The sequence below is a fragment of the Artibeus jamaicensis genome, unplaced genomic scaffold (genome assembly GCF_021234435.1).
Source record: "Artibeus jamaicensis isolate MK-2021 breed Jamaican fruit bat unplaced genomic scaffold, CSHL_Jam_final contig_465, whole genome shotgun sequence".
NCBI lineage: Eukaryota > Metazoa > Chordata > Mammalia > Chiroptera > Phyllostomidae > Artibeus > Artibeus jamaicensis.
The window spans coordinates 26,661,138-26,681,030 of NW_026521843.1; the positions used below are offsets into that span (position 1 = coordinate 26,661,138).

Sequence of the window (19,893 nt, forward strand, 5' to 3'; positions counted from 1 at the left end):
AATGGGGAAAAGTCATATTTTCATGAAAACAACACATTTAATTGAATGAATTAATTGTACTATTAATAAGCTATTGGGCAGACAATATTGCATTTTTACCTAAGATATCCAGGTAAGACCTCACTGAAAAGGTGACATTTTAACCAAATTCTGAAGTAAGAGAGCAGCTGTGTGTGCATTTCAGGCAAGAGCATTTCAGGCAGTGGGGGAAAAGCATGTGCAAAGTCCCTGAGGCAGGAGCATGGCTGCTTTGTTTGAAGAATCCTGAGAGGGTCAGTGTGTTGGGGCTGGAGTCTGTTAGGAAGAGAAAAATAGCAGGAGATGAGTTCATAGATGTAACAGGGACCAAATCACGTGAGGCCTTATCATAGGGACTTTGGCTTTTACTCCAAGTAAGATGAGAAGCCATTGGAGGTTTTTCATCAGAGCAGTGACAAGATCTAATTTATGACTCAAAGGAACACTCCAACAGCTGTCTGAGAGAATAAGGAGGTGGCTAGGCGTGTGACTATTACAGTAATCCAAGCGAATGATTTTTGTGGTTTCATGGTGGTAATGGAGGTGTGAGAAGTGCCCAGATTCGGGATATATTCTGAAAAGCTTGCTGACAGGTATTGTTGGCCGAAAGGTATGGGATATAAGAGAAACTAAATCAAGTCAGTAATGATGCCAAAGTTTTTTGCATAAACAGCTGGAAAGATAAAGTTAGCAACAGCTGAGATGGGGAACACTGCAGAGTTGGGTGTGGGAGAGGACTTACTGAGTTGAATTTGAGATGCCGTTAGACATCTAAGTAGAGATGGTGGGTCTGGACTTATCAGTGTAGAAATAGCTAGTAAATGCTGGTAGAAAGCCATGAGCGTGGATGTGGTCCCCCATGTGAATATGGATGGAAAAAGAGCCCAAGCACTGAGCCCTGGGCCTGAGCATGAAATGGATGATGGTAAGTATTCTTGGAGTTAGAATGAACATTTTCAGACTGCGGTGGCGAACCTGGTCAGATATTTTAGAAGCTGTGAGCCAGAAGCAGATTGTGTATTTTCCTGGAAAAACATATACTTCGTTAAAACAGGTGATTCAAAACAAATATGCTGAATATTCAACACAGCAGATATAATTGGTTTTTTCAATAAAAGAATTGGTAAAATTTAATGTGCATTAGTTTTAAAAAGTTTTTACCTTTAAATAAAGGTGGAAGAAATTATGGCATTGTTTTGTGCTATGTTATGTATGTTAATAATTACCTTCATAGAACACTGCTCATTTTATTGGTGTTTAGGGTGACAGTTAATCACGTGTCTTTATACCAGCTCCCTAATTGTGCTACTTTTTCTGTGAATAGTATTGAGACTGTCTGCCCTTGTCCTTCTGATCCAATACCTCAATCAAATCAATTCTGCAGGGGAAAAAGTCAAATGAATATTCTGACTGAGTTACATCATTGCTTGACTAAGTAAAGTCTTCTTGCTGTTTCCACAAAAATTAATGTCTGATATTCAAATTGTTCTTCTGTGTTACAATTAGGTATAGTATTTAGGTTGTAAATGGTGTTGTCATGACAAAGTGGACAATCCAATTGCCCTTAGGCATTCATTTTTTAAAAGGTGTGCTTTGTAAAGGTAAATAGGAAAAAATTTATTAGGAAAAGATTTAGAAAGTGCCTTCGTCACAGTCACTAATATTTACTTTAGTTTCCCTTAGGTCAGATCAAACTCTGGGAGGCTAAAGTTGAGGAGGTTGACCGATCCTGTGATTCGGATGAAGATTATGAAGCCAGTGGGCGAAGCCTGTTATCCACGCATTACACCATCGTGATCCACCCCAAAGACCAAGGCCCAACTTACCTCCTGATTGGATCCAAGCATGAAAAGGTATGTAAGGACTTACTGGTTGGTTTAGAATGATGTAGAGTAATGTTGAAGTACTGGAAATAACTTTCAAATCATTAAATGGAAATAAGAAAGAAAACTTTGCTAAAGACTTTCAGCTCTGTTTTCAGAGATTCTCTACATTCCTAGAAACAAGCCTTGTTTAATTGTGTCATTTTTCAGTCCTGTTGATAAAAGTGGTCTCAAGGCTGAAATTATTGCATGAAGGTGAAGAATAAAGAGGCCTTTTGTTTCAAATGTGGATGTCTCAGACTGGATTTTTTGGGGTGAATCTAAGGTCCCCCCACCTTATATTTTTTACTTATTTTCAACAAAATTGTTATATGTATTATGTATATATAGTCATATATAAAAATATAAATGTTAATATAATACAAGATAAAAATTTATGACAAAAGAGGCATCACAGATTAATGCAAAAGTAATGGATTATTCAATACATATATTTTGTGTTCATTATACATTGAGGAAATTAACTATTTAGGAAAACATTAGTTTAGTTTGTCATCTCATGTGTATAGCAAAATAATTTTCAGATGAATTTAAAGAGTTAAATGAAATAATTCTTTAAAGAGCCTTTATCTGATCTTGGAATAAAAAGTACTTTATTTTAAAAGGCAATGTAAAAAAACACAGTAGAAATGGTTGATAGATTTGACTAAGAAAAATTGAAATATTTATATCAAATAAAATCATAACACAACTTAAAAGGATAATGTAAAAATAAAATATTTCATGGTTGGCTACTTTAGCCAACCATGGTTGGCAAAATATTTCATGGTTGGTATCTTTAACACATAAACAACTCTTATAAAGTATTCCTTCTTTTTTAGGCCAAATAATACTCCATGGTATGTAAACACCATTTTTTCTTTATTCATTCATCTGTGAGTGGACATGGAGGTTTGCTTCCATGCGTTGGACATTACGAACAGTGTTGCAGTAAATGTGATAGGTCTTTGAAATCCTGATTTCAATTCCCTCTGTGTACCCAGAAGGAGAATTGTTAGATGGTATGGTAGTTCTGTTTCTAGCTTTTTGAGGACCCCCATACTGTTTTCAGTATCATCTATACCAAGTTCCATTACCACTAACAGCACACAAGGGTTCCCTTTTCTCCACATCCTTGCCAGCATTTATCTTTGCTTTTTTTGATGAAAGCCATTCTAATGGGTATAATACTTTATATTGTTTTTGGTTTGCATTTCCCTTATAATTAGTGATGTTGAGCACCTTTTCATATGTTCATTAGCCATTTGTATATCTTCTTCAGAAAAATGTTTATTCGGTTCCTTTGCCCATTTTTTAAATTTGATTATTTGGGTTTTGTTGTTGTTGTTGTTTTATTATTGAGTTGGAGTTCTTTATGCATTTTGGATATTAACTCTTTATTGGATAAATAGCTTGCAGATGTTTTCTCATATGTCATAAGTTGCCTATTCATTTTATTGTTTTCTTTGCACTGCAAAACCTTTGCAGTTTGATGTAATCCCAATTGTCTATTTTTGTTTTATTGCCTATACTCTTGGTGTCATAGCTAAGAAATCATTGCCAAGGTCAATGTCCAGAAGTTTTGTCCCTATGTTTTCTTCTAGGAGTTTTATGGTTGTCTGTGTTTAAGTCTTTATTTCATTTTGAAATGATTTATCTGTATGGTGTAAGATAAGGGTTTAATTTTATTTTTTGCATGTGGATATCCAGTTTTTTAAAAATATACTATTTATTGAAGAGACTATCCTTTCCCCATTGTGTATATATTCTTGGCACCCCTTGTCAAAGATTGTACGTGTGTGGCTTTGTTTCTGGGCTCTTTATTCTGTTCCATTGGCCCCTATGTTTGTTTTTATGCTAGTACCACACAGTTTGATTGCTGTAGCTTTGTAATATAGTTTGAACCAAGAAGTGTGATGCCTCCAGCTTTGTTTTTCTTGTTCAAGATGGCTTTGGCTGTTCAGAGTCTTCTGTCGTTCTGTATGAATTTTAGGATTTTTTTGTAAAAATTACCATTGGGATTTTGATAGGGATTGCATTAAATCTGTAGATGCTTTAGGACATTTTAAAAGTATTAAATCTTCCAATCCATGAACACTGGATGTCTTTCCATTTATTCGTGTCTGCTTTAATTTCTTTCATTGGCGTCTTATAGTTTTTGGTATAAAAGCCTTTCACCTCCTTGGTTAAGGTTATTCCTAAGTATTTTATTCTTTTTGGTACTGTTGTAAATGGGATTGTTTTCTTGATCTCTTTTTTGGATAACTTATTCATAGTGTATAGAAATTCAACTGACTTTTGTATGCTGATTTTGTATCCTGCAACTTTGTTTCATTTATTAGTTCTAACAGTTTGTGGAATCTTTAAGCGTTTCCTATATATAAGATTATGTCATCTGCAAATGGATATAATTTTACTTTCTCCTTTCCAATTTGGATGCCTTTTATTTCTTTTTCTTGCCCTATTGCTCTGGCTAGGACTTCCAGTGCTATGTTGAATAGAAGTGGCAAGAGTAGGCATCCTTGCCTTGTTCCACATCTTAGAGGAAAAGCTTTCAGTTTTTCACCATTGGGTACAATATTATCTGTGGGCCTTTCTTATATGGTCCTTACTGTGTTGAGGTAAGTTTGTTCTTGGTATTATTCTTCTTTAAATTTTCTAGATTTCCTAAGTATTTTATATAAGTTATTTGTATGCAATGGGAGTCAGATTTTAAATGTGATAAAATTTATTGTATTTCTTAAAGAAATATTAACTGGTTGTATTTATTCTAGTCTCCTAACATCAAATACTTTCCTTAATTTTATCTTGCTTTTCTAAGAAACATTTATAGAAAATAATAAAAATGTGAACAGTATGAAAATATACTATGAGCACAATTCAAGTGAGCCTGCTTCAGAGTTGTGTGAATAAGTGGCTTTTAGTTATTGTTTTAAAATTAAGGAGTTGTGTTTAGTGTCAAAGTTTTCTACTATTTATATAAGTTTTTTTCCACTAAGTCACCAAAAATTAGATATTGATTAACATCTCTATTAATGTTTTGTTTTTAAGGACACTTGGCTTTATCATCTGACTGTGGCAGCTGGAAGTAACAATATAAATGTTGGCACTGAATTCGAACAACTTGTGTGTAAATTGCTAAATATTGAAGGAGACCCTTGTAAGTTCATAACCTATAAGGCTTTATGGTTTATGAAATGGACCCTAACTTCCTTAGCCTAATGGAGTTTCCACTTTGTGGGCTCATTTCTCTGCAACGGACCTACTGTTTCACTGGCTTTTTTTGTCACAGGCCAGGATTCTCCCTATGGTTCTTATGCTCCAGGGACAACATCATTCCCCCAAATTCCATGTTCTGTGACACCTGTGCCTTTGCTCACATTACCCCTCTGACTGAAATGACCCCCTTCCTTCTCATTCCTCACCAGCCTGATAAAATCCTACCTCCCTTAGAAGCTCCCCCAGCCAGCCCACTCCAGCTCAGCTTCTGGCTCATAAAAGGTTCTTAATAAATATTAAAATTATTCCCTGATGCACTTTGCCAGTTAACCCTTTCATAGCATTTGTTGCTTTGCATTGGAATTATTTTTAATGGGTTAAGGTTTCCCATTGAGAGTTTAGATTCTGTATTAATGCTTTATTTAATTACAGGGATCACATTTTAATTTCACTGTTCAACATAGGAATTTAATAAATGTTGATTTTAGGAATGACTTCAAGCTCTTCTTTATCATTCTATCTCCTCCTACTTTGGCTTCTCCTTTCTAAATCTTTCTGCAGCTCCTTCTCATGTCTAATCATCTCCTTACCTGGGTTACCAGTTTTTAGCACATTTAAGCAACATAATATTGCCCCGGTGACTTGTTTCAGCCAAGACTATTAGGACCAACCTCTCCTAGATTTAATTTCTCGGAAACCGGAACATAAGAATCCCCAGTGGCCAGGAAAATGAAATGAAATAATGTTGCCAAAGGTTTTCCATGGCCTTGGTGACTTAAAGTTGTGAGCCAGGCCTGAATGAACTAATTTCTAAAGGGCTAATAATGGGAGGCCAAAATAAGCGACTCTTTCTGTTTTCTGCTCTTATTTTGTTCTGCATTTAGCCTCGCAGATTTGGAGACACCCCGCGCTGTGCCACAGCAAGGAAGGAGTGGTTTCCCCTCTAACCACACTGCCTTCTGAAGCCCTGCAGACAGAGGCTATTAAACTGTTTAAGGTACAGTTTTATCTGGAGTTATATGTTAATAAAAATGTAGTTGGAAAAATCATCATAATTGAGGGTATAAAGTTTTACTTTTTCCAAGAAAATTTTAAATGTGATTATTATGATGAAGAATAATAGACTGAAATAAAACTAGGTGAATTTAGTGTGCTTTCTGAGTGAGGATTTGGGATTTACTGGAATGAACTATGCATAGTTTGGGCGATGGAAGACTCAATAGCAGGAGAATCATTTCCCCATTAACCTCTCAGGTGGAGAGATTCCATCCATCTCACCTACCTCAGTGTTGGGAGAGGGACCAGCACCCTCCTTCTCCAGTGCTTCTCTCCAATTCTTATTATGCAACTGTTCAAGACCCCTGAGAACCTGGAACCTGACATTCAACTATATCAGCATTTGGCTATTTTATCTCTTGTCATGAGTGAGCTTCTGGTAACTCTTCTTCCCAAAATAGTGACAGATACTTCCTTAACATGATACAGTTTAATGCTGGAAATATCTCTTCATTGATTATTGCATGCTGTAATGCTTGGGCAGCAGTGCTTTAGGGTAGAGACTAAATTTATTTCATTAGATTCTGTCCTCAGAAGGGATAAAAACTACCTACTGTATAAGGACACAATAATTAAAGTCAACCACTGGTGTTTATTAACACTTTAATGTTTCTTAGATACACTGTGTCTAATCAGATTTTAAATCCATTAATTCATTGAACATTTGCTCTGTCACTTTCGGCTGTGTAGAGAATAAAAAGATAAAAATAAGCCACAGTTTCTGTTCTTATGAAGTTGATAGTCTGGTGAATGAGAGATTGTCAGTGTTCTGTATACCCCTAAGGTGAATGCGTATCCTGCCCTTGTGCGGAGTGCTCACTGTACGTGTCAGCTAGGTCAAGAGGCTTCGTAGTGTTGTTCACGTTTTTCACATCCTTACTGATTTTCTGTCTGCTTGTTCTCTCAATTATTGAGAGAGGTGTATTGAAATCTCCAACTGTAATTGTGCATTTGTCTCCTTCTCCTTGCAGGTCTACCAATTTTTGCTTCATAGATTTTGTTAAGTACATAATCGTTTAGGATTATTATGTCCTCTAGATGAACTGACCCCCTGTATTATTATAAAGTGACCCTCTTTATCTCTGGCAGAAATCCTTGCTCTGAAATCCACTTTGTCGGATATTAATGTAGCCACTCTGGATTTCTTTTGATTAGTGTTACTGCAATATATCTTTTTCATCCATGTGAAAAAAAACTGTTACTAAGAATAGAATCAATATAATTCATGCAGAATAAATTTAATCATTCACTGCCTTGAGTATGTAATTTTTTTCTTAATTCAGACCTGCCAGCTTTTTATAAACGCCGCAGTTGACTCCCCTGCAATTGATTACCACGTATCTCTAGCCCAAAGTGCTTTGCAGATCTGCCTGACACATCCTGAGTTGCAGAATGAAATTTTCTGTCAGCTCATTAAACAGACAAGACGGAGACAGCCACAGAATCAACCAGGACCATTGCAGGTATATATGATACATATACATGCAATTTAAAATGATGTTGCTGTCTTCATTGTAAGAATGATGCATATTCAATAAAGACATTTGGGAAATACAAAAAGTGTAAAAAAGAAAAATAGCTATTAATATTTTGATGTATACTCTTTCAGTTTATGTATATATTTACGTTCCTATAGAAATGTATGTGTGTATATTTTATACACTCTCACATTTTTCACATTACTAGGATTATAGTGGTCGTATTTGTTTTTTAAAGCTATAGAACGCAATCATTTCCCCTGTGTTCTTCAACATTTTTCAAAACATTAATGACTGCATTCATATCAGTGACTATACATTTAGGTTTTCCCAGTTATATTTCTTATAATAAATACCTCTGCAGTATACATCTTTGGACCTAAATCTTGAGTACAAGTCCAGGGAAGTTTTTGGAATTCATGTCTAGAATTTCCATGTATCTTCAACAATATTCTGTTTATTCTTCTTTTAAATTTTTCCAGGTAAAAAGTGATATTTCACTATCGATTTACAATGCATTTCTTTAATTATTAGTGCAGCTGAGTATATTTCTCAGGTGATTTTTAGTCACTTATTTTTAGTCACTCTTCAACGAATGCCTGTTTTAATCTTTGCTTACCGACTCCTGTTAACTACAGGATGAAATAGAAATTTTTTACCCTATCATACAGGACTCCTAGGTTTTGCGGGACTTGAACCTTTATACAATTAACATTTTGTATTCTTTTTCCACATTTTTAAAGAACATATATCATGTAAATACAGTTGATAGGGCTTTTCCCAGAGCCTTGGATAGAGGGGCCTGTGCAGGAGATAGATTTTGAAGCTTAAGCCTCATTTGCATGAGGCTTAAGTGCCCTTCATTATCTGGCTCCAGTGGCCTCGTCCTCCACTTCATTTTATGCACCCAGCCCCCAGCACTCAGTGAAGCCCTAAAAGCTCCCCATTCGTGAAACACACCCTGTCTTTACGTTGTTTCCTACTCTGCGCTGGGCACTACCCCTGTCACTGGGATCTCCCTGCTCTGTTCCCACCTGTCGCCCTGACAGTCCGCCCCAGCAACACCTCTCCTGTGAATTCTCCCCCGGCTCCCACAGCGGTCAGTCATTCTTTCTGTTGGTTATTCAAAAAAATCTGATTGTAAGTAACTCAAAAAGAGCAAGGACAGAGCTTTGTTTTCTCCTCCTCCTTTTTCATGTAACATTTAAAAAAGTATTGAAGCTGTACTTGCTTAATGGAGAACAATTTAAAATAGGAAAGAATACAGAATAGAGCAAAGGAAAAGGAAAGGTCATGTATAATCCTATTACCTAAACTCTGTTAATATTTATATACGTGCCCCTTATTTTTGTATGTATATATATAGTATGCGTGGGTAGATTGGTTTTGTTTGGGGATATATGATTTTTTTACTATTTTTCTTTTGTCATTTTTTCAATTACAATTGTCCCCATTTTTCCCCCCATTACTCCCCCCTGCCTTACCCATCCCCCTCCCACATTGATTCCTCCCCCTCCCCCGCCTGTCTTCTATCTGCCCTCTGTCAAGGCCATGACTTACGTTTCAGTGAATGAGTAAATCTGTAAATAACAATGACGACAAACAGCAATGTTCCTCCTCATTGAGTGTAATGTCAGTAGGATCACCTCATCTACATGTCTTTTGGCATCTTAGTAGTAGACAACTAAATGCATAACTAGGTGGATTGTGGATTTGACCCAGTGTGGCTTTTTAATGTTTTTATGTATTACAAGTGCTCCAAGAAGATAATGTGTCGTTGGAAGAAGCAAACATATTTGAGTTCAAGAAAAGCTACCAACTACCAAAATAAATAAAACCTTGAAAACCACACACACACACACACACACAAGAGGAAAGACTATCAACGTCGCCAGTCACACTGGCCCTGATTTGGATCTCTGCCACGTGGCGTCTAACCTACGCTCCTTCTCTTTGCCCAGGCCTGGCAGCTCTTGGCGCTGTGCGTTGGGCTCTTCCTTCCCCATCATCCTTTCCTGTGGCTCCTCCGGCTCCACCTAAAGAGGAACGCGGATTCCAGGTGTGCAGAAAACTAGCCAGCTGAACCATTTGCGTGGCCTCTGAAAACCTACGATACATTCTAAGTATTTAGAAACCTGCCAGGCACATTTATAGAAGAATGTGTGAAACAGGTGTTGGTATAGGGAACCTTTGGTTATTTTTTATGTGGAGCTTGGAAAATATTCTGTTAGTTATGTTAAATCTCTTACGGAAGAGTGCCATGAAAGCTTGAAACCTGACAAAGTTTTTAAGTGAAAGGTCTGAGTATATTTCAAGTATGAATGACTTAGTGTTAGTTATTGTTATAACAGAAACTATTTTGTTTCCTTTGCTTTCTCCATTACTATTTTTCTCCACATTGAATTCTTTATGTGGAGAATTTCCTAATGGTCTTCCCTCCTTTTATACTTGGGTGTACTTGAATTTCTTCAGAATTTTTATTTCCTTGTGAAAAGACATTTAAAATCTAACTCTCACAATGGCTTTCTACACTGGGACCCAGGGCACCCAGCCAAGGGTTATCAAGGGTCATTTTGTCTCAGAGGTTGATGTTGGGTTCCTTAAATAAACTCTGGAACTGAGATAAACAAACAAACACAAAAAAACAAATAAAAAACAACTTTGAGCAGTAGAAAAATATTCTCCAGTTCTTAATATGTTTTGGGGACTCTGTTATCAAGGTCACGTGACTTCAGTCACAATCACTTAACAATCACCTAGACAAAGGGTGACATTTTAAAGTCTTCCTAGAAGACACATGAATACAAATATATTAAGAGATATTATCAATCTGATTTTATTGACAGAGTGAAAATTGTATATAACAAAGGAGAGCAAATAAGATCTCTATCCAGCTTTTACATTTATTTACTCCAGTGGTTTTGTTTAATGCTTAACATTATTTAAGACCTTCATGTTTTATAGGGTAAAGAGGAAATACGTTTCTGTTTGAAGATACTTTCTTACTTTGTTTAGCAGTCAAATACTAACTTCCACATTCTTCAAACAAAAACTCTGCTACATCATGTGTTAAGTTATTCTATGCTATTATTTATTGTTATTTTCTTTACATTTTTAAATATAATTACTATATAAGGGAAGACGCAAAAAAACTCAGAATTATCTTCTGAAAGGCAGGCCCCTTAGTAGTAGAGGCTTCCCCCGCTAGGTGAGTGTTCTAAGAACCTATGTGCATCAGTGTACCAGCCAGTGTTGTTGTGAGAGGCTGCATTTGGCTTCAGTGAATTTTTTTTAAGACTCTTCCAACATGTTTACCCATTTCATGATGGGTGATTTACATCTGCTCACATCATGCTGAATGGTCAGCAGTTTTTGACCAAAACAGCATGACGCCTGTACCCAACTCTTTTTATCCACCCAGTCTTGCCTGAGTGACTTTTTTCACCCTGGATAAAAAAAGCCATCAAAGGGTAACATTTTGCCAGTATGGAAGACGTGAAACAAAAAACAGCAGAAACGCTAAATGGCATCAAAATTGACGAATTCAAAAACTTTTGAGCAGTGGAAACAAAGTCTCAGTACGTATATGGAATCACATGGAGAATACTTCGAAGGTGACTAAAGTTTAAACGTGTAAGAATATGAGTTAAGGGGACTTCCGCCAAGATGGAGGCATAGATGGAAACAATGTGCCTTCTCGCACAACCAAGTTTAAAAACAACAAAGTTGCCCTGGCTGGTGTTGCTCATTGAGCACAGGCCTGCTCATTCCCAGTCAGGGCACATACCAGGGTTGCAGGCTGGTTCCCTGCAGGCCAGATCCCAGCAGGAGACGCACGAAAGGCAACCATACATTGATGTTTCTCTCCCTCTCTCCTTCTCTTCCCCTCTAAAGATAAATAAATTAAAAAATTTTTAAAAAAACCCAAAGTTTTAGCAACAAAAACACAGCCAAACCACAGAAAATTGAACTGTACGGAAGTCTGACAATAACAAACCTTTCAGCCAAACCGGTAAGAGGGGCAGAGCCAGCAGCAGAGCGGGGTCGGGCAGGAAAGATCCACCGGAACGACCCAGGAGCGCAGGCAGCCATAGGTGGATCCCAGGTGTGGAGTAGCAGCAGGTGGACCCACTGAGGGATGACTGAGGTCACAAATTTGCGCGCAGATAAACCAGTGAGGGAATGAGCAGTGAGATGGACCACGAAAGCCCCAGCGGCGGGGAAGCAGCAGAGGGGACTGCTATTGCCCCTCTCTGACCCCGCCCCCACATATAGCATCACAAACCAGCAACCTAGGTGGCCCCGCCCTGGTGAACAACTAAGGCGCCTCTCCTCATATGTAACAGGCGTGAACAGAGCAAAACATTATGACTTAAGAAGAACTCAAAGTCCCAGAGCCCATAACTCTAAGCAACGAAGAAATAGCCAAACTTTCAGATGCACAGTTCAAAACACTGATGATCAGGATACTCACAGAACTGGTTGATTTTAGTCACAAATTAGAGGAACATATGAAGGCTAAACTAATTGAAATGAAGGGAGATGCACAGGAAACCAATAGTGATGGAAAGGAAACTGGGACTCAAATCAAGGGAGTGGACCAGAAGGAAGAAAAAAAATGACCAAACAGAAAAGGGTGAGGAAACAAGAATTCAAAAAAATGAGGAGAGGCTTAGGAACCTCCAGGACATCTTTAAACATTCCAACATCTGAATTATAGGGGTACCAGAAGGGGAAGAGAAAAAGCCACAAGTGGAAAACTTATTTGAACAAATAATAAAGGAGAACTTTCCCAATCTGGCAAAGGAAATAGACTTCAGGAAATCCAGGACGCTCAGAGAGTCCCAAAGAAGTTGGACCCAAGAAGGAACACACCAAGGCACATCATCATTACATTAGCCAAGATTAAAATGAAGGAGAGAATCCTAGAAGCAGCAAGAGATAAGGGGACAGTCACCTACAAAGGAGTTCCCATCAGACTGTCAGCAGATTTCTCAAAAGAGACCTTCCAGGCAAGAAGGGGCTGGAAAGAAGTATTCCAAGTCATGAAATCCAAAGACGTACATCCAAGATTGATTTATCCAGCAAAGTTTTCATTTAGAATGGAAGGGCAGATAAAGTGCTTCTCGGATAAGATCAAATTCAAGGAGTTCATCATCACCAAGCCCTTATTATATGAAATGTTGAAGGGATTTACCTAAGAAAAAGAAGATAAAAAAGATGAACAGTGAAAGGACAGCAAACTCACAGTTATTAACAACCACACCTAAAACAAAAGCAAACTAAGAGGGCAGCTAGATCAGGAGCAAACCATAGAAATGAAGATCTCATGGAGGGTTAGCAACAGGGGAGTGGGAGAAGGGGGAGAAGGTACAGAAAATAAGTAGCATAGACGGTAGGTAGAAAATAGGGGGGAGGGCAAGAATAGTAGGGAAAATATAGAATCTAAAGAACTGAGACACGTGGTCATAAACTAAAGGGGGGATGGTGGGGGAGGGGTGTGCAGGGTGGAGGGGAATGAGGGGGGGAATAGAACAACTGTAATGGCATAATCAATAAAATATATTTTAAAATATGAGTTAAATACACAATATTTTATAAATAAATTCTGGGTTTTTTGGGTCCGCCCCCCCTCGTATGTTGACTATATAACAACTGGTATTTTTAAATTTGTCTTGTGACTATAATAATATGATAAAGATGAAGAATGCTTTGTGGGGAAGTTTCATTTAGTCAGTGGCAAAAGCAAAGAAAGTAGAACTAGCAAGAACTAATAGCATTGACTTAAGCAAATGAGGCAGCATCATTGTGTCGTACATCCAAGGCACTGCCAGAAGGGGGATAAGGAAACAATAAAGTGTAGTTCCTGCCATCACTGGGAGCAGATCTTGTAAAGAGTCAACAATACAAGGGAAAAGCCCTGAAGTGTTGATATCAAGAGTGCATTAGGGAGCCCTGGCTGGTGTGACTCAGTGGGTTGAGCACCAGCCTGCAAACCAAAGGGTCACAGGTTCCATTCCCAATCATGGCACATGCCTGGGTTGCTGGCCAGGTCTCCAGTAGGGGGAGCGTGAGAGGCAACCAGACACTGATGTTAAAAAAAAAAAAAAAAAGAAGAGTGCATTAGGGGTGATTTGGCTATTTTTTTCAAGAGTCCTTACTTTTGATTTATTTGAATCTCCCCCAAAGCAGTCCCTGAGATAAGGATTTGAGGGAAAGTAATTTATTTGGGAGGTGCAGTAAACAACAGTAGGGGCTCATATTATGGGCTGTGTGTGTCCCTCCAGAAAAGGGTAGAAAAGAAGGTAGAGTTTGAGAAAAGTTACAGAGATTTCATAGTATCATGAAAAGAGAAAAATCACTCTCAAAATTAGCATAGTGCTTTGTAATAATGTACACCAAGGAAAGCTTTCTGAATGGTTTCATGTATATAGTAGGTTGTCTTGGGCTTTATCTTAGGCTTTACCTTAAGTTTTGTGTTACAGGACAGAATTTGGAAAATATGCCATTTATTGCCAGCGATGTGTAGAAAGAACACAACAAAACGGGGATCGAGAAGCAAGACCCTCGAGAATGGAAATTCTTTCAACCCTTCTTCGAAATCCTTACCATCACTCTTTGCCCTTCAGTATCCCTGTGCACTTCATGAACGGGATATATCAGGTGGGTTAGACTTTCTACCCTGAAGGAAACATGCCCAGCCTAGGGTCCTATGTACAGTATCAACTATGGACAACTGAGAAATGAGACTATCCACCTACCCTTGTCAGCCGCTGGCGGTGGTAAACTTGCAAATTAATTCAGAACAAGTTTTGAAACAGCTTTGCTGAAAAGGGTTCACACTAAAAACAAATCTATACTGAACCAAATAAGGGGGGAGTTTCCCTGCAATTACAGTTCTGATGGAGAAAACAAAAAATACTTCGGTTGAGGTCACCAGTGCACCTGATAGATGAGGAAATAATTGAACACTGGATGTGTGCAAGTTCAGTTCCTTTGAAGTCTCCAAATCTCAAGAATTATATAGGAAGAATTATGCGGGCCCTCCCAACTCTCAGATCTAGATACTCGCTTATCACGTGAAGCAAGCATGTTCCAAAACTAGCAATTAGTCTTTGTAGTCCTAAGCCTTTTATCACAGAATTCAGATACTTAACTGCCTATTAAAAAAAAGAAACATTAAATGCATAAAAGTTCATTTGGTTTAAGTATATTACTTGTTTATTTTTTTCATCTGCTTGAAGATTACATATAGTACTGTAGCTCTTGGTTTGCTTTTAATGAATAGGCATAATATCTATGCAAAATGTTTACAGCTGTCAAATGACCTGCCCATTTTGAATTCCTGTTAGTTGGCTGAAGCCAAGATTTCTGAATTCTTACAGCAAGCTAACGACTAAAGACAACATTAATTTTCTCCAGTGGCACTTTGTGGGGGTGGGTGGGGGTAAAATCACCCAGATAAACATAGGGTACCATTAATCATGCATCAGGTATGTCCTGCTTCCCCACTGAAACCTAAGTTTGAAACGCACACAGTTTTTTATTTAGAGAACGATTTTGTTGTTTCTGTTTAGGTAGTTGGATTTGACGCATCCACCACAGTGGAAGAATTTTTGAATACTTTGAACCAGGACACAGGAATGAGGAAGCCAGCGCAGTCTGGGTTTGCATTGTTCACCGATGATCCTTCTGGCAGGGATTTAGAGCATTGTCTTCAAGGAAACATCAAGGTAAAACTAAGTTTTTTTAAAGAGGCACACCCAGCAAACAGCAAAGCAGCTACTATTTGCTATTTGCAACAAGTTTAGCTCAGGAGTTTTAAAAAATTTTAAACAATCTAATCTTCACGGTAAAAGACTTTGCAGGACTTTGTCAAAGCCATAGAATTCTTATATAAAAACTGCACACACACGTACTTCATGTTAAGGAGGAGAAAAGGATTAATAGTAGTAATAATACCCTAAATACTAGGTGGAGATGTGGAAACTCCAATAAAATGGCTTTCCATTTAATTTATTCACTCAATAATATTTATTGAACTATTTATTGTGTCCCAGGAACTAGACTAGACCCTCTGGAAAATACAAAGTATCAGAAATAGTTCCTGCCCACAGCAAACTTTTAATTTGCTTAGGGAAGAGCAGCCATATACACTGATAACTTCAAACTGGAAAGTGGTCAGTGTGTTAGAGTGCTGTGAACATCCCACAGAGGGGAGATTAAGCCCAACAGTGGAAAGTAGGGAAGATCAGAACTGGGTTTTGAAAAGGCTGGCGTTGCTCTTGATGCCGCAAAATGTTTCCAGCGGTGCGAAACCTTTCTTCTCTCCCTCTCCTTCCCTAAAAAAAAAAAAAAGAATGAATAGAAAATGGACCTGTGGAAATAAAGACATAAGGAAAATCATGAGCAACACAGAACTGGCAGATTTTTAAACAGTCTTTTCTAGGCCATAGTGAAATGACTAATAAAGTTTCTAGTGGTAGTGACAATTAGACATGTAGAATTATAGAACCAGAAGGAACCTTAGAAAAACAAATATTAGCAAATGAGGAAACCAAGGCCTGGAGCGGGAGATGACTTACGCACAAACAGCCAGAGCTGGATCTGGCCCCTTTCCTTACTTGGTGCGGTCCTTGATTGCCCTTGGGAATAAGTGCCTTGTTACGACGGGATGAAGGTATTTCTGGGATTGGAGATGACAGAACTGGAGCAGAGTAGGGGAAGAACTAGATTTATAAGTAATAGCTTATAGGTTTAGAACATATGCAACATTAGTAACTCCCAAAGTCTAGCTCCACTTGCAAAACAGCCTGTTTGGGCCGAGTGGGGTTCTGCAGAATGCTGTTAAAGCTCGCACCTAGTTCCTTGGGCCTGCTGGTGAGTGGGTGGTGGCTTCCCCCGCACCTCTTTGCCTCTGCCTTCCACTGCATGTTGAGAAATCTGGGTAAATCAATGTCTTTTTTTCCTCAGCTCCAAGCATATGTGTTCACTTCAACAAATCCAAATGTAAATTTTTCAGACGGACATTCCTAGAATATTATTGTTAATGAATTGCTCAAGAAGATAAGCTAGCATTTTTGGCTGACTTGAGCTGAGTAAATATCAGGGGCTTTGGTGAATGATTGCTTACCACAGATTTTTGAAAACTTATTTCTATTTCTGTAAATGATCTGTTAAATAAACAAACATTTATTTGGTTCCTGAAGAATTTTTCTTTCCTGATCAAAGACATAAGATTGTAGTCCAGATTTCTTTGGTATAACTTCAGTCTTTATAGACTCAGAAGGTAGAAAAGTTGCTTCTTCAGTGACTGAATCATGAGAAAATTCCAGGAATCCTCCTGTGTCCAGCTTCGTGCCGTTCTTCATTAAAATTCCACTCTGAATAAAAAACTAATTCTCCCGTCCAAAGTTAATGTGTGTCCAAAGGGATACGTGAGCCAAAGAGCAATTTATAATTAAATCCTAAAGTCGAGCTGCACTTTCAAGCAGCTTCAAAAGCTTGAAACGAAAAGCTTCGGTCCGTTCGGTGTGATCACGCTAATTAGACATTTTTTAGTATAAGGCGTGCCTGTCTTCAAACTGTACTAATTTGAAAAATATTATAAATCTCCACTTTTCACTTCCCTTCTAGATTTGTGACATTATTTCTAAGTGGGAACAGGCCTCCAAAGAACAGCAGCCTGGGAAGTGGGAAGGTACGAGAACTGTTCGTCTAACTTATAAAAACAGGTGTGTAAGACCATCGCCAACTACCAAAGTAGGGATATATGCTTATATTCAAATCCTGCACCTACAATTTAGTTTCCTGCTAAGGAGCCTTCAAAGTTCAATTTATTTGCATATTTTTTACAAGTCATAACTCGACTGCAGGAAGAAACTGTCACATAAAATTTCATTGCTACTTCTTGTCCCTTAATGTCATGAATAATTGTATTTTATGAAAATATGCATTTGGATGAAGATTAGAAGAAACTACAGAAAAAAATAGCTGCCATCTGAGCACAGGGTGAATTTTTCACTTTCAAGTTTTTTTTTAACACTATTGTGACGTTAAAATATAAAATATAATAAAATAAAATATAATAAAATATAATAAAATATAATAAAAACAGACACAAACGCAGTCCCTGAACTTTTGGAATGGATAAGCTAGTGAGGAAGACAGTTGTAAATCATACACCGGAAAGAGAAGAGTGTGGTTCTAGAGATGACGGAACTAGAAACCGGACTTAGCCGGAGACAGTGGGAGCCTCGGGAGGTGGTGCTTAGGTCAAGGTCTGAAGATGGCTGGGGTGGGAGCGTGGAAGCGGGCAGAGAAGATTGTCCAAAAGCCTGTGGAGGGAGGTCTGTCAGGGCCTCAGAAATGGTTAAAAAGCCAGTGTGGCTAGAGCATGCACCTTCTCAACAGATGCAACCTTAATATACTTTGGCATTGGTCAGAAACCAGATTTTTTTCTCACCCTCTTTTTATTTTTTTAAATTTATTTATTTAATTGTTGTTCAAGTACAGTTTTCTGTCTTTTACTTTCATCCCAGCCCACCCCCCTCCCATTTCCACCCCCCTTAGTTTTTGTCCATGTGTCCTTTATACTAGTTCCCATAAATCCTTCCCTTGAAGGGAATTTTCCAAGGGAATTTTCCCTTGAAATTCCCTCCCCTCTTCCCTCTGGTCAGCCTATTCTCTATTTCAGTGTCTTTGGTTATATTCTGCTTGTTTGTTTGTTGTGTTGTTTAGGTTCCTGTTAAAGGTGAGATCATATGGTATTTGTCTTTCACTGCTTGACTTATTTCACTCAGCATAATGCTTTCCAGTTCCATCCATGCTGTTGCAAAGGGTAGGAGCTCCTTCTTTCTTTCTGCTGCATAGAATTCCATTGTGTAAATGTACCATAGTGTTTTGATCCATTCATTTACTGATGGGCACCTAGGTGGCTTCCAACTCTTGGCTATTGTGAATTGTGCTGCTATGAACATTGGGGTGCATAGGTTCTTTTGGATTGGTGTTTCAGGGTCTTAGGATATAATCCTAGCAGTGGAATTGCTGGGTCAAAAGGCAAATCCATTTTTAGTTTTCTTAGAAAATTCCATACTATTTTCCATAGTGGTTGTACCAGTCTGCATCCCCACCAACAGTGAGTGCACTAGTGTTCCCTTCTCTCTACAACCTCTCCAGCACCTGTTGTTTGTTAATTTGGTAATGATGGCCATTCTGACCGGTGTAAAGTGGTATCCCGTTGTGGTTTTAATTTGCATCTCTCTGATAGCTAGCAATATTGAGCATCTTTTCATGTGTCTCTGGATTCTCTGTATGTCCTCCTTGGAGAAATGTCTGTTCAAGTCCTTTGCCCACTTTTTAATTGGGTTGCTTGTCTTCTTAGAGTGGAGTCGTGTAAGTTCTTTGTATATTTTGGAGATTAAACCCTTGTCTGAGATATCATTGGCAAATATGTTTTCCCATACAGTTGGTTCTCTTTTTATTTTAATACTGTTTTCTTTAGCTGTGCAGAAGCTCTTAATTTTGATGAGATCCCATTTGTTTATTCTTTCCTTTATGTCCCTTGCTCTAGGGGACATATCAGTAAAAACGTTGCTATGTGAAATATCTGAGATTTTCCTGCCAGTGTTCTTCTCTAGGACTTTAATGGTGTCATGGCTTATATTTAAGTCTTTTATCCACCTTGAATTTATTTTGGTATATGGTGTAAGTTGGTGCTCAAGTTTCATTTTTTTTGCACGTAGCTGTCCAGTTCTCCCAACACCATTTGTTGAAGAGGCTATTTTTATTCCATTTTGTGTTGCTGCCCCATTTGTCAAATATTAATTGACCATAGAGACTTGGGTTTATTTCTGGGCTCTCTGTTTCATTCCATTGGTCTATGTGCCTGTTTTTATGCCAGTACCAGGCTGTTTTGATTACAGTGGCCTTGTAATACAGTTTGGTATCAGGTATAGTGATCCCTCCTACTTTGTTCTTCTTTCTCAAAATTGGGGCTCCTATTCTGGGTCATTTATGGTTCCATAAATTTTTGAAGTATTTGTTCTATGTCTGTGAAATATGCCATTGGTACTTTAATAGGTATTGCATTGAATCTGTAAATTGCTTTGGGTAGTATGGACATTTTGATGGTGTTAATTCTTCTAGTCCATGAACACGGTATACGTTTTTATTTGTTTCTGTCTTCCTTGATTTCTTTCTTCAGTGTTGTGTAGTTTTCTGCATACAGGTCTTTTACCTCCTTGGTTAGGTTTATTCGT

General features: G+C 38.0%; 1 protein-coding gene across 4 annotated transcripts in view; it reads left to right on the forward strand.

Moving 5' to 3' along the window:
- The window catches only part of PLEKHH2 (pleckstrin homology, MyTH4 and FERM domain containing H2), a 101,771-nt gene that overhangs the window by 61,264 nt on the left and 20,614 nt on the right, over window positions 1-19,893 (forward strand). For 3 of the 4 annotated variants that reach the window (XM_037162070.2, XM_037162071.2, XM_053667066.1), the window contains 8 exons: window positions 1,692-1,871; window positions 4,932-5,040; window positions 5,984-6,096; window positions 7,439-7,618; window positions 9,595-9,692; window positions 14,119-14,296; window positions 15,211-15,366; window positions 17,270-17,367. In XM_037162070.2, the coding sequence (XP_037017965.2) occupies window positions 1,692-1,871; window positions 4,932-5,040; window positions 5,984-6,096; window positions 7,439-7,618; window positions 9,595-9,692; window positions 14,119-14,296; window positions 15,211-15,366; window positions 17,270-17,367 (1,112 nt within the window). The remainder of the gene's footprint in view (window positions 1-1,691; window positions 1,872-4,931; window positions 5,041-5,983; window positions 6,097-7,438; window positions 7,619-9,594; window positions 9,693-14,118; window positions 14,297-15,210; window positions 15,367-17,269; window positions 17,368-19,893) is intronic. The other variant, XM_053667067.1, reaches the window with a different exon arrangement.